This window comes from Ostrea edulis, chromosome 9 (assembly GCF_947568905.1).
Source record: "Ostrea edulis chromosome 9, xbOstEdul1.1, whole genome shotgun sequence".
Taxonomy (NCBI): domain Eukaryota; kingdom Metazoa; phylum Mollusca; class Bivalvia; order Ostreida; family Ostreidae; genus Ostrea; species Ostrea edulis.
This window is the reverse complement of record NC_079172.1, coordinates 59,410,682-59,435,681: the sequence shown is the minus strand read 5'-3', so window position 1 is coordinate 59,435,681 and position 25,000 is coordinate 59,410,682. Positions and strand designations below refer to the sequence as shown.

At 36.5% G+C, this 25,000-nt stretch overlaps 2 protein-coding genes across 3 annotated transcripts in view; one reads left to right on the top strand and one right to left on the bottom strand.

Moving 5' to 3' along the window:
* LOC125658265 (dematin-like) overlaps positions 1–4,356 on the bottom strand; it is a 27,203-nt gene extending 22,847 nt beyond the window's left edge. Inside the window, exon 1 of one of the 2 annotated variants that reach the window (XM_048889475.2) lies at positions 4,187–4,356. In XM_048889475.2, coding sequence (XP_048745432.2) covers positions 4,187–4,190 — 4 coding nt within the window. In that variant the 5' untranslated portion in view covers positions 4,191–4,356. Of the gene's footprint in view, positions 1–3,823; positions 3,932–4,186 lie in introns of those variants that run through there. The other variant, XM_056149723.1, reaches the window with a different exon arrangement.
* LOC125658269 (failed axon connections homolog) overlaps positions 4,349–25,000 on the top strand; it is a 22,427-nt gene continuing 1,775 nt past the window's right edge. The window contains exons 1-5 of the mRNA XM_048889490.2: positions 4,349–4,663; positions 12,894–13,029; positions 14,539–14,735; positions 15,338–15,543; positions 20,328–20,444. Of these exons, the coding sequence (XP_048745447.2) occupies positions 4,584–4,663; positions 12,894–13,029; positions 14,539–14,735; positions 15,338–15,543; positions 20,328–20,444 (736 nt within the window). The 5' untranslated portion in view covers positions 4,349–4,583. The remainder of the gene's footprint in view (positions 4,664–12,893; positions 13,030–14,538; positions 14,736–15,337; positions 15,544–20,327; positions 20,445–25,000) is intronic.

Here is a 25,000-nt window from a genome sequence, read left to right as displayed (position 1 = left end):
TATGGCCATATGATTAGCTCTTTGAGCCTTCGGCTCAGAAGAGTTAAAAACCAACTTTGACCCCCTATTGTGGCCCCATCTGACCCCCGGGGGCCATGATTTTAACAATTTAGAATCTGTACTATATCAGGAAGATTTCATATAAATCTCACTTTTTCTGGCTCAGTGGTTCTAGAGAAAAAGATTTTTAAAGATGTTTCCTATATATTTGTATGTAAAACTTTGATCCCCATATTGTGGCCTCCTCTGACCCCCGGGGGCCATGATTTTAACAATTTAGAATCTGCACTATATCAGGAAGCTTTCATATAAATTTCAGCTTTTCTGGCTCAGTGATTCTTGGGAAGAAGATTTTTAAAGATTTTTCCTATATATTTGTATGTAAAACTTTGACGTCCCTATTGTGGCCCCATCCGAGCCCCGGGGGCCATGGTTTTAACAATTTAGAATCTACACTATATCAGGAAGCTTTCATATAAATCTCAGCTTTTCTGGCTCAGTGGTTCTTGAGAAGAAGATTTTTAAAGATTTTTCCTATATATTTGTATGTCAAACTTTGATCCCCTATTGTGGCCCCATCCAACCCCCAAGGGCCATGATTTTAAGAATTTAGAATCTGCACTACCTAATAAAGCTTATATATAAATTTCATCTTTTCTGGCCCAGTGGTTCTTGAGAAGAAGATTTTTTTTAATGACCCTACCCTATTTTTACCTTTTCTTGATTATCTCCCCTTGGAAGGTGGCCTGGCCCTTTATTTTAACAATTTAGAATTCCCTTTACCTAAGGATGTTTTGTGCCAACTTTGGTTGAAATTGGTCCAGTGGTTTTTGAGAAGAAGTCAAAAATGTTAAAAGTTTACAGACGGACGGATGGAAGCCGGAATATGGGTGATCAGAATAGCTCACTTAAGCTTTCAGCTCAGGTGAGCTAAAAACGTATTGAACCAAAATTCGAGGCAACGAACTGAAAATTGAATCGAGCATTCATATTGCACAGTATCGATATCTCTGTAAATCGTTTCAGCCCTACATTCAATACATAAACATAGAGAATATATATGCTGCAAATGGGTGAGGCTTAAATTACTTAGTAGTGAAAAAATAGTAGCTTTCACTACATCAATCATTACAGTAACGCAAATACAATTAGCAAAAAATTAGTCAAAATTGTATGTAATTTTGAATTTCATTCTACCAGTAATTATGGCACATTCTGTGAAATAATTTGAGCAAGAGGCCCAAGGGCCCACTCACTTACCTGAGTCACCTTGGCCCTGCTGTTGTTCAGCTGTTGTGAGTTTTAATTTTAAAAGATTTTTTTCTTCAAACCATTTAAATGAAAAATGTTGACCCAATTGTGGATTCAACCTAGCCCCAAAGGATCATAATCAAAGGCATATAAAACTTATCTCCCATTGTGGCTCCACCCTACCCTGGGGCCCCTTAATTGAACAAACTTGAATTGGAATTACCTGCAGATACTTGATAGGACTAACCACGACCCAGCTGTTGTTGGGATGAAGATTTCTAAAGATGTTTCCCTATGAATTCTTTTGTAAAACTTTGATCCCCCAATGTAGCCCCAACCTGCCCCCAAGAGCCATGATTTCAATAGATTAGATGCTTGCACAACAATAAGACTAGTAGTCATGGGCTCATGGCCCTGCATGCAGTTCTTGACAAGGAGATTTTCCTCATGTAAAACTTTGATTCCCTGTAATGGACCAATTCTACTTCGGGGGGGGGGGGGGGGGGGGGGGGGGGGCACAATTTGAACAAACCTGGATCTAAACCACCATTGTTTTTTAAATTTTCAAAGATTTTTGGAATTTGCATGTACAAGTTTAATCACCTATTGTGGCGGCTTGCCTCACCCTACTCCCTGAGGTCGTGATTTGAACAAACTTGACTTTATTCTATGCCAGGAAACTTTAATGTAAATTTCAGCTTTACTGGAACAGTAGTTCTTGTAGAAGATTTACCCAATGCATTTGAACGTAAAATATTAATCCCTTAATATTATGACCCCACTCTACTACCCAATCCCCACCCCCGTTGCGGGGGTTGGGGGTGATCAGAACTTACTTGAACCTACTTTATGTCTTGAAGTTTTCATGCAAATTTCAACTTGACTGGTCCTGTGCTTCTTAAGAAGATTTAAATATATATTTTTCTTGTAGTAAATATCCAGGTTAAAATTTGATCTCCTATTTTGTGGCCCCACCCTACCACTACAATACAGATGGTTAGCAAGGAAATCATTCTACATAAACCCCAAATTTGTAAAGCAGGATGGGTGTGTGTGTTTAGCCCTCAATACACTCAGTGCACGAGTTCAATTCATCAATTCAACCTAATGCATTTCCACTACTATTGACCGCTACTATAAAAAAAAGTAATCCGATAATAATTCGATCTTTGCACATGTATGAAAATAACTATCAAACTTTGTATGTGATAATAATGTGGGAAGTATATCAAGAAAGGGGCGGGGAGGGGGGAACGTTGCTACATGACATGACTGGATCATTTGATAGCGGTCAGTTGTTATAATGACTCGAAAAAAATCTCACTGAGCTGAGTAAATATCCACATGTGATATGATTGAGGAAATAAATGGTATTGTGAATTTTTCTTTGCATTGTCTTCTACTATCAAGCATCATAGATATAATTCAATAACTCATGTATTTGGTACTAGGGTATTCACTTTTTGAAAAATTATTTTCAAATCTGGCAGATATTTTTTTTTAAAGAAATTAATCATCTTTAGCCATCACTGATTTGTATGTACGAGTTGCCCAAATGACACATAAATTTTGTATTTCTTTTCCTGAAGAGTTTCAAAATTTTACAGTTCCGATATCCCGTATTTAGTTCATTTCTGGTTGCACTTTCTGTTTTGCTCAAGAGCAATTAATTTTTCTTTTGGAGTGAATGTATTATGAGTCCATCATCTCTGAGACGTAAAATAAAAACATCAACATACTTCAAGATATATAAGTGCCATTAGTATGGGAACAGTTTTGTGTTAGCAAGGGGTGAAATCAAAAGATCAATGTCGGAAAAAAATCTCAATTCAAAATAGTTAGGGGGAAGTAAAAAGTCCCGTAAGTTTCTGTCATCCGACATTGATTAAACTTTAGTGAAAAAAGACAAGCGACTGTTAAAAACCACAGTAATATAACATTTTAATGAACATTTAATAGTTTTAATGTACACTTTCAGTAGGAAAGGTATACAGAGTGCTATTTATACTGAGTGTATGTTTTTACATGTTAATTGATTATAGTTTCAACATTGACCATTCATCATATTTAGTTTTTTGTTGGGTTTTTTTTTTTTGGGGGGGGGGGGGGGGGGTGTCTTAGTTAAAACTAAGTGAATTTAGTTTTTTGTCAGACATTGAACTTTGATTTCGTCCCTAATCTGATAGCTTCTCAATGCATAGGTGTAAAATAAAAAATGGCCAATGTGCATGTAATAAATGGAAATCTTAAGAATTTGCTCAAAGAAATGCCACAAATTGGGTTCCTATATCATATTTTTGGTAGGTTGCATTGGGAGTACCAAGTATATCATATTTTTAGTAGGTTGCATTGGGAGTACTAAGTATATCATATTTTTGGTAGGTTGCATTGGGAGTACTAAGTATATTTTCTGACTCACTCTTGTATTGACAGATTAACTATATTACAAGATATATAGCTTTAGCTCCATGTAAACACATTGGGCATTCACGATGTATTCCACAATATCTAGTTTCTGTAACACAGCGTGCAGTAAGCTTTCTTTGATACTTTGCAGGGCACTCTGACCTACTTGTGTTTAAACAGCCCAGTTTATCCTACATCACGACTCAGTGTTTTGCTCGCAGCATGTCTGATAATGTTGATGATGGGGGCTCGAAATAATCCGCCATCTTGAATTTTCTGGGCAATATTCATCGAATATATATATCGTCTGTTAAAAAACATGATTATGAATGTGACACGAGACTGACTAACCCTCATACCTATAATTGAATGCGCTACTGAAATCGAACCGTCACGACTAGGCTTATATTGCTTAAAGGCCAAATGTTTCTTCATCAAATATCCAAGTATGCGCTCGAGTGTCAAACCCATTTCATGAACGCGCAATATTTAATCCTTTGAAAACAAACGGATTTCTGGAAGAACTCACCCATGGCCGAGACAAATTCCACCAGCCCGGTATTTTATGTCAGCAGATGGGTATACATATATCTGTATATTATGTCCACATGTTGTATACACAGTCGAAAGGAAGTTCTCAAATGTCAACAAAGTGTCGGTGGACGATTCCACTTCGAAAGGGGAGGTAAGCATTACAGTGCCGCCTAATTAGCGAGTACTTAATGAATGTCGCACCCGAATTATTTGTTTCGGTAATTCTTTTCTATGCAAAGGTTGGCGTTATAAATTTGATTAAACTTGTGTCTTTGAAAATTGCCATCTGCATTACTTCGTATGTTGACATTCACCATGCACCAGTGTATTTTATAATTTTTTTTGTTAACCAGCTGGCCAACAAATAAAACACGGACTGCAGGTTAACAAACATGTTGCATCTCTTGATTGCTGGAATAGTTATTATAGCTTCAGTACTTATTTTCAGGATTGGATCTTTCTTATACAAACGGTATGTATGCTTCAATGCAACTCTGTATTAAGTTTTAGGTTACGTGTAATTGTAAAGGTGAGATACACTGCCTTAGAGCGGGTCTCCTCGTGCAATCCACACGTGTGTGTGTGTGTGTGTTATAATTTTTACTTTAATTGTGAGATTAATGATAAAATGAAAAACTAACCCTGCAAACATTGCTAAATTTTATTGCACACAAATGATTTCCGCTTTTTGGTATATATTCTCAGGAACAGAATTTTAAAAATTCGTTGGATTAAATTACATAACATTAATATTGTATATACATGTCACAGATTATTATAGCTCCATGTTGGTATGAATCGTATACAGCATTGTTATATTATGTTGTGGACGTTTGTGCACTGACTTTTTTGTCAATAAATTCTTGACTACATACGAAGCCTCGGGATACCACTCCAGACAGTTTGCTACAAATTAACTCTACTGCCCATCCTGTTCACTAATTACGACTTGTGTGTTTCCTACCGACAGCTAAGAACAGTAAGGGTTATACAATTATTTTTATTTCATTTTGGCCAATTAATCGCTAACCGATAATAATGGCTATCTAGTGACCCCCTCTACACATGTATACGTTTGTTAAAATTGCTTAATTAAGTTTGTAATTCATTTGCCAGTTCGATTTGATTGTATTCATGGTACATGGACGCGTTTTTAAACTATGTGTGGATATCGAAGTAATGCCTTATCATTGATTGCATAACTTGACTCTCGCTTAGAAGTCGAGCGTTTTGGCGATTTATAAGAGCAAGCAGTTTGACACGAACATGTTAAGAGCGGGGGTCGAACTGGCAACCTACTCGTCACGAAGCCAACATTCTAATGTACATGCCATTGAAATACAGTGACAGACATGCAGTGTTATTGGTTACGGGAAGGATTACCTTATGTAAACTGCATACTGTTTTATGGGGGTGGCGTGAATAGTTACTAGTTTTACGAAAATCCAAAGAATATTCGTAAAGGATATGATTTTTCCTTAAGGTTTATTAAAACATTGACGGAGATAAATGGATTTTTTTTTCTGTGTCCATAGTCATTTTTGAATCACTGGTTGCCACACAACATGACGTCGCGCGAACACAAAATCCAGCTAAGTGTTTGCTCGGTGATGTTCTATGGTAACAGCGGGGTCAGGTTACATTGGTAAAAAATAACAAACTGAAGCCAATTTTAATTAATTCTGTTTGTATTCTACATTTCGTATGGTGCCTGATTATCCAACATGTTGACATTTTGTAGAAATAATTAATCGAGCGTAATTGCATCGCAGTTCGAAGAATTCATAAAACAATCGTTTTATGAACTGCAAATCCATTCAGTTCGTTGTATATTTATTCTGTAAAATTGGAATTTTTTGAAGTAAAAAGGATATTTTAATTCAACACTTAGTTACAATTTCAACCAAAAATGGGAGGCTCAAACATACTTTTGCCCTCTCTCAAGCCCCCCCCCCCCCCCATACTTTTGCTCTCTCTCAAGCCCCCCCCCCCCCCCCTGTCAACTCCAATGTACTATTCACTACTGTTTTGTCCTTAATTTAAAAAACCTACTGTTTCAAGAACACCAACTTTCAGCTTTATATAAAAACGTCTTTCTTATTTTTTGGCACCTACGCGTTACTGAATAATTGCGCCTATATGTACATTTTAATATACTATAGATCTATATATATATATAAAATATGAAACGGCAATTATAATGACGTTTTACACCAACGTCAATTTATATTGACGTGATGTTGGACCACTGTGCGCTTTGCGAGTCTAATCGATTCCCTAATGGAATGTAAACGCATTCTATTTTATAGTCGTGCATACATTTGTTGTGTTCCCCGATTTTCAATGAATTGGACACGAACCAACTTCATTTTCATATCTCAGTGAAATCATAGGAACAATGTCTCAGGATTCTACACCACGTATTTATATTGGTGACTAACATGCTCGAAGCACTGTGTGTTTAGTATTTTGTTATGATTTGAAGATTAGAAAATGTTGTTCGATTCATCTTCTTTGGCCAAGGCCGCTCCCCACAAACAAAAGTAGCTACGTCATTTTATTATGATGTCACAACTTGTCACATGATAAGTTATACTTGTAAAGGTGCGCTTTCTATTGAGTGGAAGCCCTTGTCACCCCGGAACTTCAAAATATTTTACAGAATTCTAACATCAAAATCAGAATTGTTGTTTGATACATTTTCTGCATTTTTGTTTTTAGAAATAGGTTTATACCTTGTTGCTGAAATAATTGCAACAGGTTTTTCCCTTTTGGAATAACAGTCCTGAACATCTGTTGGGGTTCTCGGTAAGACGTTTATTTAGGGGTTATCAATTGCAATGAATTGCCCATTGACGAAACCTTATAATAACAATGCTTAACAATATTAAAAACTATGTTAAATAAAACATGAATACTATAATTTTACATAAATACTGATATACAACCAATGCACGATTAGGTATTACATGGGTGATCTATATCAAGGGAGATGACTCTATTGATGTATGCATCACATAATAAATCTCACAAGTCCTATAGACTTTTAACTTCATTGTAAAACTTTACAATAATTGTCATTATAGTATGTAAACTAGTAATTATTGAATTAAATAAAAACCATGGTGAGCATACCATTTTATGGGAATAGGCTTGAGCGAACAATATTTACAGATGACACCAAACTGGTCTGATCTATAAATTGATTATCTTGTAAGTTATAAAATATAGTTTTGCTAAAAGACATATCACAGTGAGACAATATATACATTGCTATCACAGATATTTACATTATATAAGTCTCACTTATCATTCATTCCAGGAATGTCCTAAGAAAAGGAATTTTATGCAAAATTACAGATTAGACAATTAGTAAAAGAATTACAGAATAGTTTAGCATTAGCAATAAGTTATTAATTAATTTACTATTCAAGAGAGAAAAAAAAGAAACAAATCAATTTAAAAAAAAATAAAATCAATATATGCACCCAGGGGTGCATAAGCCGAGTTGCATGGGATACATTGTAAAGTCAGGAATGATGTGGCATATTTATAACTGTGAAGAACTAATTTCAGTTTTAAACTTTTCGAGTTACTGTCCAGAAACCATATTTGTAGTTTTCAATCTATTTTTGGTCACGGTGACCTTGACCTTTGACCTTTTTCTCCAAAATCAATAGGGGCCTTGCTTTGCTGGTATCCAACAATATAACCAAGTTTCATTTGATTCAAATTTTAAAAAAATCGAGTTATCCTTCGGAAACCAAATTTTTTTTTTGAATTTTAAATCTATTTTCGGTCACTGTGACCTTGACCTTTGACCCATTTTCTCCAAAATCAATAGAAGTCTTCCTTACCTGGTACATAACAATATCTTTAAGTATCATTTGATTCGGATTTAAACTTTCTGAGTTATCATCCGGAAACCAAATATTTCTGAAATTTTCATTCTATATTCGGTCACTGTGACCTTGACCTTTGACAATTTTTCTCCAAATCAATTGGGGTCTTCCTTACCTGGTACCCAACAATATATCAAAGTTTCATTTGATTAGATTGTAAACTTTTCAAGTTATCTGGAAACCAATTTTTGACGCCCAACCGCCCGCCCTCCCGCACGCATCACCAAACCAATAGCCGAGTTCAACTTCGTTGCAACTCGGCTAAAAAGCACCTTATTTTGCGGCTATCTTTTTTATCCAGCAAAAATTCAGCAGCTAATACCGCTACAACAAGATTCTAAGGATATAATGTCAATTCTTGGACCATATTCAATTACCATCAATTCTAGATTAAATTGCAGATCCATGTCAGAGACTGATCGACCTTCGTGATCTATATCGTAACTGGACACGTGTGACGCTAGTGTTCTATACTGATACACATCAGAACGCATGTGCATAATGAATCTTAGAATCAGTATAATACTTATTATTGTTATCGCACTAATTAGAATCTAAAAGTTTAAAATGACATTTTTTAGCATGAAGAAGACTGAATTTGCTTAGTATACTTTACTGAGTGTAGACTCTCAATTTTCTGATGCGAGATTAAGATTTGAATTACATCGTACTGTGCACGGTGTGAGCATTGACGTCAACTTACCACCCATACAACCCAAATTACTGACGTCAACTTACCACCCACACAACCCAAATTACTGACGTCAACTTACCACCCACACAACCCAAATTACTGACGTCAACTTACCACCCACACAACCCAAATTACTGACGTCAACTTACCACCCACACAACCCAAATTACTGACGTTTGCAAAGATTAAGTATAAATAGTATTTTTCGATGTTTTATCATAAGATTAAGTATAAATAGTATTTTTCGATGTTTTATCATAAGATTAAGTATAAATAGTATTTTTCGATGTTTTATCATAAGATTAAGTATAAATAGTAGTTTTCGATGTTTTATCATAAGATTAAGTATAAATAGTAGTTTTCGATGTTTTATCATAAGATTAAGTATAAATAGTAGTTTTCGATGTTTTATCATAAGATTAAGTATAAATAGTATTTTTCGATGTTTTATCATAATGATTGTTTTTAAAGAAGCATACAGAAGAAGAAATGTATAGAATGATTTGTATAGTATTCAAAAATAAAACATTTTCTATTTTGATTTATTACTTCCAACACCCAGTTTATGTGACGTTCCGTTTTAAAATATGTCTACACCTACCGTCTGTTGGAATTGAAGGAATATACAATACTTATGTTACAGAGTAGAAATTTCCGTTGGAAATCCTAATCTACAGATTAATTTGTACCAGGGGAAAATAACATTTTAGAACCGATTTCCATTGTGAGATGGGATTTCCCCCTGGTCCGGAAAACTTATTATAGAATTTTTTCTAATTTCTTATGGATGGGTTGGTACATATAATCTGTGTAGTGTAACCAGTGCGTTTGCTAAACGAATTATTTACAATTACACTTGTGGATTAGAAGATACTTCTAAATATTAATTGAGCAAAAACACTGGACTTGGTAGGTCCCTGTACCTTAATTTGTCATTTTATGTCGAGAAACAACACTATTAGGACAATGATCGCGTAGGCGTAGCTTGGGTTCGAATATTACCCCCCCCCCCCCCCCCCCCCCCCCCCGAAGCTATCGACATTTTAACAACGTAAAAGGTGTTGGGTTTTTTTACCGCCTCAATGGAAGCTACGCCACTGGATCGCGTAGCTAGAAAGAGATATGGTGATGAGTATAAATGTACATACAACGTATATAAGATTACACGATACACAGTGGGAAACAAAGCCCTGAGAGGGTCATTTCACTCGTTAAATATAAACTAGAACACAATTTCTCCCAGGAAAACTGAATATGGACTGGGATGTCCGTGTGGGAATTCTACACTAGAGCCAGTTTGCTGTGGGTGAAATCCCATGTTAGGGTAAGTTTTCTATGGGTTAAATCCCACTCTAGGACCAGTTTTCTGTGGGTGAAATCCCACTCCAGGACCAGTTTTCTGTGGGTGAAATCTGTAGAGCCATGCAGGAAGAGTAGGCCGGTGACTGCCGGTGTCGCCGTCATAACTGGCACAGGGGCTAAGCCCATTTTGGACCAGAACTCTGATACCATAAATATTACGTGTATGTAAGATGTATGTAAGATGGAGAGAACAATGACTTATATCTCTGCTATTTCACGAACCCGTGTGAAATTTGGCAAGTACGAAGTTAAAACATTAATCTATACAAATTACGCATATCGCACCTAGTTTCTGATTTTTTAGGCATTTGAAGCGAGTGGGTTTTTTTTTTTTTTATCTGGGTCGGAGTTAAACCTATGGAATCACAGAGTTCAGACCCAAAACGGGCCTAGTCCCACTGATACATGTAATTGATAAGGAATTGTTGTCCACGGCTTCGTTTTCAGTTTGTGTTAGGTAGGTACTCTATAAGAGATGGCAACATGTAAGCTCGTAACCAGGATTGGTTACACTTGAAACGAATTATACCTAGGTTTATCTAGAGGTGTAAATTTCTAGACCGTCGAACGTTTTGGTTGAATAGTTCACTGTAAAATTTAGACATTGGCAGATTTTTCAATAAGAAATGCAAACGCATCCCTCGCAACAACCCCTTCTGGTATTTAAAAATATTCCAAGATTCTTTCAAATTAAACACCGGAATTCACTTGTATAAATTGGCACAAACTATAATCGCTATCAACAAGGTTTATGAGCATATGTAGCTCTCCAGTCGTAACTATTGAACCATCAGACTGGAGAAACATGTACTCTTAAAAATTTTGACGGGGAGCTGCAAATCTAACTATCTAAATTAGTTCAAAACTAGTTCTCGGGGGGGAAAAAAGGAATAAATAATCTGCAGCAAACAAGCAAGAGAGAGAGAGAGAGAGAGAGAGAGAGAGAGAGAGAGAGAGAGAGAGAGAGAGTCAAAAATAAAATTCAGTACTCAGACTTTTATGTATAGTACATTTATCTGTTTAAGCCGAAACTAAACTGTTCATATTTTTGCTTTATCGTTATAAGATGGTTATACCACATATTTGCAGTAATGCAAATATTAAGCTCGGAGAAGTTATCAAAAAACCAATGGACCACAACTCACATGAGTCTATGCGTGAGTACGCACATGAGTTTATCCGTGAGTACTCACATGAATCTATGCGTTTTGCAGTGATTGTGGTCCTGGTGACAAATGCAGTGCAATCCTTTAATGACCAGAAAACAGGTTTCAGAGGTCGCGACAAAATGTCAGAGTGGTCACAATTTGAATCTTCACGCAGCGATTATTTCTGTGATTGATCGGGGAAGAGCCGATGATCGATACATGTAGCAGTGGCGGATCCAGAGGGGTGTCCCCCCCACCCCCCCCCCCCACCCCCCCCTTGTCAGAAAAGTTTGCTAAAAATAGGTAACATTAGCGCATTTTGATGCCCCCCCCCATCCTTTTGAAAACCAAAATTATTGGTATACCCCCCCCCCCTCCAAAAATGTGGATCCGCCCCTGTGTGGATATTAGGGAAATCATGTATAATAGACATACAGTAGAAGAAATACCAGCATAGGAGTTATTGCCCTTGATAAAAAAAAATTAATTACAAAGAATTGATTATCTATGGAAAATACAAACTTTTTTCAAAATCAATAGTTAACCATTTTGTTTTATTTTATGCAGTGAATAATTTCTATCATGCGCAAAGTTTAATATGATAAAGATTTTTGCATCACACGAGGATCGATTAACCTTAAAGCTATCGATATAAGAAAGAAAAGTTGCCTGTCATTGCATCATTTTATGTATATGGTGAATCGAATTTAATCAAGGCAGTCGCGGTACCTGTGCCGAACATGCGTCGTCGATAGATGACAATCAGCTAAACCTGCCGCCGATTACACCCACAATGAACCCCCTTATATCAATGTCGCACAATGAACCCCCTTATATCGATGTCGCACAATGAACCCAATTATATCAATGTTGCACAATGAACCCCCTTATATCAATGTCGCACAATGAACCCCTTATATCAATGTCGCACAATGAACCCCTTATATCGATGTCGCACAATGAACCCAATTATATCAATGTCGCACAATGAACCCCCTTATATCAATGTCGCACAATGAACCCCTTAATATCGATGTCGCACAATGAACCCCTTAATATCGATGTCGCACAATGAACCCCTTATATCGATGTCGCACAATGAACCCCCTTATATCGATGTCGCACAATGAACCCCCTATATCGATGTCGCACAATGAACCCCCTTATATCGATGACCCACAATGAACCCCCTCATTTCGATGTCGCACAATGAACCCCTTATATCGATGTCGCACAATGAACCCCCTTATTTCGATGTCGAAGGAGTCGCAAACAATTGTCGCTAAATGATCGCGGATAAAATATCAAGGTCACTTAGACTTTCGGCATAGATGAAGTAATTGAAGCATTGATGAAGTAAGGCATTGATTAGTTTGTAGTGACGTATTGATGATGAAGTAAGGCATTAATTGGTTTGTAGTGCCGTATTGGTGATGAAGTAAGGCATAATTAGTTTGTAGTGACGTATTAATGAAGTAAGGCATTAATTGGTTTGTAGTGACGGATTGATGAAGTAAGGCATTGATTAGTTTGTAGTGACGTATTAATGAAGTAAGGCATTAATTGGTTTGTAGTGACGTATTTATTTATTTACAGTTCCACAAGCCGCCATAACGTCCCACCTGGCGTGGTCATTTTGTATCAGATAGGACGAGGCCCGTTTGCGCCCAGCGTTTCTCCATTTCCCTTGAAATTGGAGACCTTTTTACGGATGACGAAAACCCCTTATGTTGTGAGTAACTTTTCAAATATGGACTTTCCACCGTTATATTCCTATATAGAATGAAACTTTCAGTTGTTTTTAAACCTTAAGTTAGTGTATGTAGTTGATCACCTGTACGAGCAATGGTGGTATTTCTCCTGAATGTTTGAAATTTTTATCCTTTGTACGAAATTATCTATTTAAAATCTTTTCTGTGGCTAATAGTGAAATTAAAATGCTCTCTAGACTCTGTGAAAAATCATCCTTGATTTTAAAGACAACTCAGTCCCACTGTGTCCCGGGGGGGGGGGGGTGTCATGGTTTTGAAAACCTTCAGTTTGCACTACTCTAGAATACGTACATGATAATTTAACAAATTGTAGAGTTGTGGTTTTGTGAAGAATATTTGCAAGGTTCCCATACATTCCTGCCTTTGTTACCCTTACGTGACCACATTAATTATGAAATCAATGGAGATGTGTGGAGAGACTACCATCTCAGTGTTATACACTCACTTATCCACACATGAACGCGTCCATTGCTGTACCCCCTCACAATGGATTGTACAATGCATGGATTGTGAGGGGAGAATTGAAAGATGAGAGGACGGGGACAAGACAGACACCCCTCCTTAATGACTCCCACATAAATCTGATTCTGATTCAAGACAGACACCCCTCCTTAATGAATCCCACATAAATCTGATTCTGATTCAAGACAGACACCCCTCCTTAATGATTCCCACATAAATCTGATTCCGATTCAAGACAGACACCCCTCCTTAATGACTCCCACATAAATCTGATTCTGATTCAAGACAGACACCCCTCCTTAATGACTCTCACATAAATCTGATTCTGATTCAAGACAGACACCCCTCCTTAATGAATCCCACATAAATCTTATTCTGATTCAAGACAGACACCCCTCCTTAATGATTCCCACATAAATCTGATTCTGATTCAAGACAGACACCCCTCCTTAATGATTCCCACATAAATCTGATTCTGATTCAAGACATACACCCCTCCTTAATGACTCCCACCTAAATCTGATTCTGATTCAAGACAGACACCCCTCCTTAATGACTCCCACCTAAATCTTATTCTGATTCAAGACAGACACCCCTCCTTAATGACTCTCACATAAATCTGATTCTGATTCAAGACAGACACCCCTCCTTAATGACTCTCACATAAATCTGATTCTGAACGGTTCTGACCCCGTCATTGTATTACGTTGTGTGTCAATGATTATATTATACATGTATATGAATCACAATTATACAATGTGTTGTAGATCTATACAATGTATTCTAGATCTATACAATGTGTTCAAAATCTATACAATGTATTCTAGATCCATACAATGTGTTGTAAATCTATACAATGTGTTCTACATCTATACAATGTGTTCTACATCTATACAATGTGTTCTACATCTATACAATGTGTTCTAAATCTAAACAAATATATATTTGTAGAACAATAGATTTAAAAATTTGTCTCAAATTTTCTAATAGATGCAAATGTATTGTAGAACGATCATTCCGCAAAGTTTTCATCCAAAAGGAAAACACCATGGATTGAATATGATGGGAAGTCGATAGCAGATTCCCAGTTTTGTATAGACTACATTAAGACAAAGAGGGGGGTCGACGTCAGCAGCCACCTGTCACCGTCAGACTGCTCCGTGGCCAGGGCTTTTCAAAAACTGACGGAAGAAAATCTCTATTGGTAAGTTACAGAAACTCTATGTGCTGTAAATTCGCTACAATGACCTTATTTGTCTTTATTCATAGTTTGCAGTTAAGAGTTTATATTTTGTCCATAAAGAATTTGACTGAGTTTGGCTAATAATTCTGACTTTGCATGAATAACAGAAATGATTATATAGAAGATTAATTGACATATAAATTTATTAAATATACAAAACTAATAAAATTTACGATGTACGTGATGTCACAAGCACGTGGATTTTGCGCCGTTTTCTTTCAACGAGCTCCAAATCACAATGTTCCGGAAGGATGTGTCGGAGGTAGGCGCCATGCGTCAACATTTAGGTTAATTTTCATATCTTGTGCACGGCGCTCATGATTTCATAAAACTACCCAAAAATGATAAATACTATAAAATAATCACCAACTCTACCACGTCATATTCCAAAATTGATACAAGTATTTTCAGTTTTGAATCTAATCTATTTCACATGGGGAAATCCGGAATTTTGTAAACACAAGAATGGTCATTAATGACAATCATTGCACCCAGTTCATTGTTTTGAAATTCGTAGTTTGGAGCATGCAATATGCAGTTGAGCTTATGATTGTCTGTTTTAGGACAATGTGTATAGAAATGTTTGGTGAAGACACATCTACTGTGGAGAAAGTGATACCGTACAAAGGATTAAAACTGTGGTTTACGATCTGGTTCCTCAAACGCGTCATCAATAAAGAGACCTGGGGTCACGGGATAGGGCGCCACACGCAGGAAGAGGTGTGGTCTATTGCCGTCAGTGACATGACGGCCATCTCCGACTTTCTAGGTAAATTACTTATGATTTTTTTATCTTAAGAGTTTTGTATTCATTTTGGATGGTTTTTCGGTTCAGTTGTAATTAAGCACAATGATGTGAATATTAATAATTATATCATTATGATGGGTTATAATGTATATTTCATACAGGGTGATTCAAAATGTCCAATACGATTTTCAAGGAAAATAAATCTTCTAATGAGAAGAATGAAATTCAATGAAACATGTCAAATTTTCATTTTAAACAGAATATAATAATAATACCATATTTATATAACACCCTTTTCATACACTATGTACGCTCAAAGGTGCTTTACAAATGTAATGTACATTATTAACCCGGCAGACCTGATATCAATCTAGAACTTTCTCAGCCTCCTAGGAAGCATACAGTGCAAGCTGCCATTACAAGCGCTAGAGTACTAACATTCTAACAATATCTTTCACTGTCTATAGCCAGGTACCCCTTTTACACTTGGGTGGAGTGAGGAAATTCGTGTAAAGTGACTTTCCCAAGAACATAACAATAATATATGATATGATAGGTCTTATAATATAAGAATATGTCACATGAAGTTTAAAGATTTTTTAAACACCAGTATCTTCTTATCGAATTTTGCTGCTATCTAAAGATGTGCTTCATGTGGCGTCCCTATTAAGCACAAACAATATTTACCCTTCAATGAAGTTGGTAATCACATTCTTGCACATACTCGGAGTAACATTTCGATTTTTCAACTTTATTACTAACTTGAGATTCTCAAGGATTGTCGGCGTTGGTGTGTACACTTTGTCATTTTTACATCTCTACAGAAGAAAGTCTAGTCCGCTTAAATCAGGGGAATGTGGCGGCCAGATGCAGTCTGTCCTAAACGAGTTAAGTTTTTGTCCGAATGTTTTTCGCAGCTATTCAAGAACGTGTCTAAATGTATGTGGGGTTGCTCCATCCTGTTGAAACCAAACATTGGAAGCATCAATACTCTGACTATGCAGTGCTGGAATGAAATTAGAAGCATTAGAGAGTGCTTACACATATGTACAGTCCTTGCCTCGCCATCAGATTGGAAGAAAAAGGCGGTCCATTCACTCCAGTAGAACTTAGCGATGCCAGACAGACCTTATTATCAGCTCCAGTATTGTGGTTTCTGATTTACCCAAACAAGGCAGTTTTGTTTGTTTATTGGTGAAGTTCAGTGGAAGTGAGATTCATCAGAAAATCACACATTGTCAACGATATCAGTGTTGTCTGTCGTCCACGGAGCAAAGGCAAGTCCTGAGCCTATATCAGATTCCTTCAGGGGTTATATCATTGAAATCTAAAGTCGCACCGTAAAGTTCTGTACACACTTGCATAGCTGGGTACATTTCCTAAGTTCTTTTAAAACCGATCTCACTAGCTTTTGGACAGCTGCTACCATGGATTCATCGTCCCTGCTGGTCCGAGTCATTCCTGTATTCTTTAAGGGAGCGTCCCCCACTGACCCGTCTGTTGAAACGTTTTGACTACCGGGTGTACCGGTTGTTTTGTGAGCTTGGGATCCAATGGATATCTTTAAAGCATAATTCTAATCACTGTTATGGGAAAGTGATTCTACCTTGGTTATTGCAAAGATCAAAGCAATGTAACGGTCATTATTCTGCGATATACATAATGTACTTCCATAGGTAATATTAAGGTATTCAATGTATAATGACCATATTTCATATCTAATAAATGGATGGTGGAATATTTGTAATCATGGTATCATTTTGAAGGGTTCATCAAATAAAAATAATCCACCATAGGAATTTTCAAAATTTTGTTTACTGCTTAATTCATTTCACCTAGAATTTAACATTGAAGTATATGGGAAAAGCATATTTTATTACAATATTTTAAAAACAAATTATATTTTCATAATTATCTCTTGGTAAAAAGTTACATACACTTTCTTTTTATGAAAATCTGAAATAAAATTAATCATTGACCACACACATTTTTAGAAAATTAGATTTTTCTTATTTTTACAAAGGGCAGACAACTCTTCCAAATAGTCTTAAGTGCAAAAAGGTCAGCTTCTAATCATTTACCAGTCATGTGAATTTCATGTGCTTCACTTTCATCATTATTTAACAATAAACTTTTATGTTGATTTAAATCCTTCAAAATTGTTCATTATCCTTTCATTATACATGGAATACCTTAAGTGATTATTAGAAATCACTTGCACTTTGTGTTTTAACTATAAAACAATAAAGCTGACAACTGATAATTCAATTTCAAAATCATATAAATTAATCAATATATGTTGTACAACAAATTTTTGAATGACTGAATAATTTTTTTCATTTAATATAAATCAATCGTCATCATTCCGAGATCGATACACAAAAACAAACATGGCGATACACAGACACGTTCACCCTCTTTCACGTATGTGTAGTTTTCTTAGACTGTGTTTTCAAAGCTGTTGGCATCAAAGTAAATACCTCAAGATTTTTTTTCAAAATAGATCTGGTATACCCTACTATTTCTCCCTTTTGGTCAGCAAAAAATTAAAAGCAAAACAAAGGAAAAAAAACAAGAAACATTGAAACGGAAATTGGCATGACGTCATGAAGTGGAGTTGATTAACGTGTAACTTATACTACTGAATTGCATTGCAATCGCAAGATTTTTGAACTGAATGTTGTTGTCCATTGCAAGCAGTATCGTGCAAGACACCCGTAGTTTTGACAGTCTTGTAATAACCAAGTACAGACGGTGTGAATCCATTATTTACCATGTCCCAGACACCTCGTACAGACGAAGTGAATTCATTTTTTACCACGTCCCAGAGACCACGTACAGACGGCGTGAATCCGTTATTTACCACGTCCCAGAAACCACGTACAGACGGCGTGAATCCATTATTTACCACGTCCCAGAGACCACGTACAGACGGCGTGAATCCGTTATTTACCACGTCCCAGAGACCACGTACAGACGGCGTGAATCCATTATTAACCACGTCCCAGAGACCACGTACAGACGGCGTGAATCCGTTATTTACCACGTCCCAGAGACCACGTACAGACGGCGTGAATTCATTATTTACCACGTCCCAGAGACCACGTACAGACGGCGTGAATCCGTTATTTACCACGTCCCAGAGACCACGTACAGACGGCGTGAATTCATTATTTACCACGTCCCAGAGACCACGTACAGACGGCGTGGATTCATTATTTACCACGTCCCAGATACCACGTACAGACGGCGTGAATCCGTTATTTACCACGTCCCAGAGAGCAAGTACAGACGGTGTGAATCCATTATTTACCACGTCCCAGAGACCAAGTATTTATCATTCCCGCTTTGTGCAGCCGTCGCTTTTTTCAAAGGGGTCTTTGCGGGGCCACACTCTTACCGCGACAGGGTAAACTACATTTAGGCCTATAACCATTCTGAATGCTGTATCTTACTTTGGATGACACTGTCTTCCAAGGAATAGAATTAAGTACGAACTGCATTTTTACCAGGGTATATATTTCATGTTTGTATACTGAAATTGTCGCAATATTGTTTCAAATAATATGCACTGTGTACTGTACGTGTGTTAACCGAATAACTGCGAATTTAAAACATCTTTTGCTACACTGTATATGCATACTTTATTTATCAAGATTTATACGCGCATTGTTTACAACGAGGAAATTGCTGTCATTACAATTTGTAAAAATATAAAAAGCAAAAACATTGGAAATGTGAAACCAGTGTAATTCAAAACTCGGGCGCACGGGTAGGCGATGAACATTACGCAATCATAGATCCAGAATATGCTTGCAGTTTACCGAGACGGATAATTAAGCCACAGACAAAAAATTCTATGATTAAAATAAATGTACCCCTGACACGAACATCTTCCAAAACATAAAATGATATGCAACATTTGTAAAAATTCATCAAGACTGGGGTTTTAAAATCAATGTTGATTCTTTTTTCACATACTAAAATTTAATATTAAATATTAATTAAATAACTCATTTGTCAAGTGATATTTCCAGAGTGGATTTTTATAAATATCAATTCTAACTATATTATGATGTATATGTCCATCAATATATAACTTTTTCTTTGAACAAAAACACCACAACAAAAAACCTGAAGACTGATAATCTATAATATGCATGACAGTTCGAGTTTTCTTATGAATATATGTATCAAATGATATGTCAGAACAATCAGTTTGCTATTATTGTACGTACATGTATATTCTTTCATATTGTTGTTGTGTACGTGATAATAAAATATTATCAAATTGGAAAAAAAAATTGAAAAAAAATCTAACAACAGAAATATTTTTTTTTTTAAATTACATGAAGGTATAAACTGCAATACTTCCCGCCGGCATACTGTTGAAGTGTTCTTGAGGTGCTTGAAAAGTATGTTTGGTGAAGCGATGCAGTTTATACGCTCACGTATTTTAGAAATGGAGTTCATTTCTCGTTTCATTTCTGTCGTAATTACCAGCCCTTAAATTAGGCATACTTGTACTGTACAAATCTGTATTCATATGCGCATTGTTTACAAGTGCAATTCATTCATGAGGAGATGGTTCTCTCTCCAAATTTTGTAAAAATAATTGAGTTTTACATCCTTCACATTATTGATCTCGCTATGTATTGTTTGTAGTGTAGTATTGCATAATAACTTTCTATCTATCCGTGAACTCGAGGTTTAGACTAGGTGTTAACATTTGTTACCTCTTTTACACCAGGTTTATAGAGGTCATTTTACTCTGTAACCTTGAATCACTATATTTGATTTTTCAGGGGATAAGGACTTTTTTATGGGACCAGAGCCGAGCGAGGTAGACTGTGCAATATTCGGAATGATGGCCATGATTCTATTCAATATGCCCGACTCAAGACACGAGAAATACGTCAGAGGTGAGTCTGGTAGGCACTGATGTGCTGTATCGAATTCATTACCCCTCACTGGTGGGCACTGATATGCTGTATCGAATTCATTACCCCTCACTGGTGGGCACTGATATGCTGTATCGAATTCATTACCCCTCACTGGTGGGCACTGATATGCTGTATCGAATTCATTACCCCTCACTGGTGGGCACTGATGTGCAATGTTAAGTTCATTGCCCCCTCAAGACACAATTAAAGGGACCAGAGGTTCCGATCTTCTACCCTCCACTCCACCATCGAGGTAACAATATACATATCACGAGGTAATGATAAAGTTATCACGAGGTAATAATAAACATATCATAGGTAATAATAGACATATCAAAGGTAATAATAAACTTATCACAGGTAATAATAAACTTATCACAGGTAATAATAAACATATCACAGGTAATAATAAACTTATCATAGGTAATAATAAACATATCACAGGTAATAATAGAGGGCGAAGCCCTCGGGCCGTGAGAGCGGAGCTCTCCCTATAGGTAACACGTATATACATGTTTAAAAGGAAAATAATGAAAAATTAAACCATACCTATGGAACTTGAAAAGTTTGGTACCAATGGCGTCGATTCGAATATTAGCGCGTGGACATGTATTCCTCCATTTTGAATCTCGTCTACCCTAGTTCACGTCGTTCTGAGATGTTACATAAAATCCGTAAAAGCATGTAAATCTTATTTTCTTAATCATATATAATCACTCTACGTTTAACGCCATGTTTTTTGTTGTGGTTCAAACGCTATGTTTGTAAATTTGCTAACTAACGACGCTGAATATGACGTCACAATGTACTGTTTACATCAATTGCGTTATATTTCCCGCGTTCAATATATAGGCGGATCAAATGTCCAAAATTAGGATGCTTTGATACAGCTCCGTCCGCGTGCTAACTTCGGGATGTTTTTGTCCTGTTTTGGATATAGATCCTAATGCCAAAACTTTTTTGCTTCGCCCTCAAACACGGTCACGCCGTAAAACATATTAAACTTATCATACGTAATGATAGACATATCAAAGGTAATAGAGGGCGAAGCCCTCTCACGGCCAGAAGGGCCGTAAGAGCGGACCTCTCCCTATAGGTAACACGTATATACATGTTTAAAAGGAAAATATAGGGAAATAATGAAAAATTAAACCATACCTATGGAACTTGAAAAGTTTGGTACTAATGGCGTTGATTCGAATATTATCGCGTGGACATGTATTTCTCCATTTTGAATCTCGTCTACCCTAGTTCACGTCGTTCTGAGATGTTACATAAAATCCGTAAAAGCATGTAAATCTTATTTTCTTAATCATATAATATGTATACGATGTGACCGTTGGACCGAGCGAAGCATGTACGTAACTCTGTTTCCCAAGTGGTAATCATAATTCCGTTAAGTACGGTAGATTATGATTCATTTAAAAATATATATTTTGAATGAGATTTCCTTGCGCTAAACACCCAGTAACATCTCATTAAAGGAGTCTATATGGGGACAACAGTTTTACATGATCCGCCTATTCATTGAGCGCGGGAAATAAAACGCAAGGCAACGTAAACTGTGCATTGTGACGTCACACTTAGCCTCGACTTTTTTTTCTCTTTTTCAAAGCAAACAATTATAAACAACAATAATACATTCCGTATGCAATGAAAAAGGCCGTTAAAACTAAACAAAATTAACCAATAAATTCAAAATGGTAAAAGAAGTAACCGTAATTTTATCGTATATTCTTATTCAAAGAAACTCATGAACTCGTTCATATATTTAGTCGTATTGCGGTTTTATATGTATTTATTTGCTAAAACCTGTTACAATGATAATTGTACTATTCACTTTGAACAAACTGAGTGTTTAAATTACGAATTGCAAGTCAGAGTCTTCTATTATTGGCATTCAAAATAAAACACGAATAACTGTTGAAGCAGGTAATGAAAAAATAAATGGCGGCGCCCATATGGATCACGAAAATTTCAGTGAACGTATATAGAGATTATCTCTTTTTCTTTTGCTGATTTTGACTTTTTTCTTTTACATACGTGTTACCTTTAGAGCCTTGCTTCGCGGACGGGCCTTCGGCCCGTCCGAGCTTCGCTCGGTATAATCACTCTACGTTTAACACCATGTTTTTTGTTGTGGTTCAAACGCTATGTTTGTAAATTTGCTAACTAACGACGCTGAATATGACGTCACAATGTACTGTTTACATCAATTGCGTTATATTTCCCGCGTTCAATATATAGGCGGATCAAATGTCCAAAATTAGGATGCTTTGATACAGCTCCGTCCGCGTGCTAACTTCGGGATGTTTTTGTCCTGTTTTGGATATAGATCCTAATGTCAAAACTTTTTTGCTTCGCCCTCAAACACGGTCACGCCGTAAAACATATTAAACTTATCATAGGTAATGATAGACATATCAAAGGTAATAGAGGGCGAAGCCCTCTCACGTCCCGAAGGGCCGTGAGAGCGGACCTCTCCCTATAGGTAACACGTATATACATGTTTAAAAGGAAAATATAGGGAAATAATGAAAAATTAAACCATACCTATGGAACTTGAAAAGTTTGGTACTAATGGCGTTGATTCGAATATTATCGCGTGGACATGTATTTCTCCATTTTGAATCTCGTCTACCCTAGTTCACGTCGTTCTGAGATGTTACATAAAATTCGTAAAAGCATGTAAATCTTATTTTCTTAATCATGTATAATCACTCCACGATTAACGCCATGTTTGTTGTTGTGGTTCAAACGCTATGTTTGTAAATTTCCTAAATAACGACGCTGAATATGACGTCACAATGTACTGTTTACATCAATTGCGTTATATTTCCCGCGTTCAATATGTAGGCGGATCAAATATCCAAAATTAGGATGCTTTGATACAGTTCCGTCCTCGTGCTAACTTCGGGTTGTCTTTGTTCTGTTTTGGATATAGATACCAATGCCAAAATTTGTTTGCTTCGCCCTCAAACACGGTCACGCCGTAAAACATATTAATAAACTTATCAAAGGTAATAATAAACTTATCAAAGGTAATAATAAACTTATCACAGGTAATAATAAACTTATCACAAGGTAATAATAAACATATCACGAGGTAATAGCGAGCGCAGCGAGCCAGCGCGGAGCGCTGGCTCGTACTGCGAGCTCTAATGACTAGAGCGCGGGAAATAATCCGAGCTAAATCTCAACCTCTAACAAGAATTTTTTTTTACGCCAATCCCAGAAGTCCCCCGTACAAAATGGCGGATGGTTCGATTCGTAAAATAATAATTTAAAAAAACCTTTGAAGTATTACAAACCTTTCTTATTTGAAAGGAAAGGATAAAAATCATATTCTTCCCCCTTTCTCGCCCCAACGGTCACACCGTAATCATATTAATAATCATATCACGAGGTAATAATGAACATATTATAAGGTAATGATAAACATATCACGAGGTAATAATAAACTTATCATGAGGTAATAATAAACATATCATGAGGTAATAATAAACTTATTACGAGGTAATAATAAACTTATCATGAGGTAATAATAAACATCACGAGGTAAAAATAAACTTATCATGAGGTAATGATAAACATATCACGAGGTAATAATAAACTTATCATGAGGTAATAATAAACTTATCACGAGGTCATAATAAACATATCACGAGGTAATAATAAACATATCACGAAGTAATAATAAACTTATCACAGGTAATAATAAACTTATCACGAAGTAATAATAAACCTATCACGAGGTAACAAGAAAGGAAGGCGAAGATCACGAACAGTGATCAATCTCATTACTCCCATAAGCAATACAAAATAAAGACTTGGGCAGACGGACCCCTGGATATACCAGAAAGTTGGATCAGGTGCTTCGGAGGAGTAAGCATCCCCTGTTGACCGGACACACCCACTGTGAGCCCCATATCTTGATCAGGTAAACGGAGTCATCTGTAGTCAAAATCAGTGTGCCAAGAACGGCCCAACAATCGGCATGAAACACATCAGACAGCATTTGACCCAATATTACGTTATATTGGCAAACTACTGTAGATCGTTATAACGAACCTAGAATTTGCGAAATGCTGATATTAAATGGGACTGTTGGAACCCCTGCACCATCAACTTGTTTGTCAGTAGCCTGTCTCGATTTAAGAACTGACCATACGCAGAACAAGCTCTTGTGTATCGAATCAGTTGAGAGATGTAAACACCATATGCAGGTGATAATGGAATATTGCTACATAAATATGGGAAGTTGACGATGGAGAAGCTGGAATCATCCCGTTTGTCATAGTTGCGTTGTTAGTTTGCTGTTAATATCTACTTTCAATAAAACATCAAAGTATGAAGCAGAAATGGACGACTCTAACGTGTCTTGGTTTTTTTAAGTTCACTGGGATATAGTTAAATCGACATATGAATGAAAATTATTATTTTTAATAGATGATACATCGTCGATAAATCTAAATGTTGAATTGAGGGCCACAGCAAGAAATTTTTCTTCTCACGTAGAAGTTTTTAAATAAATT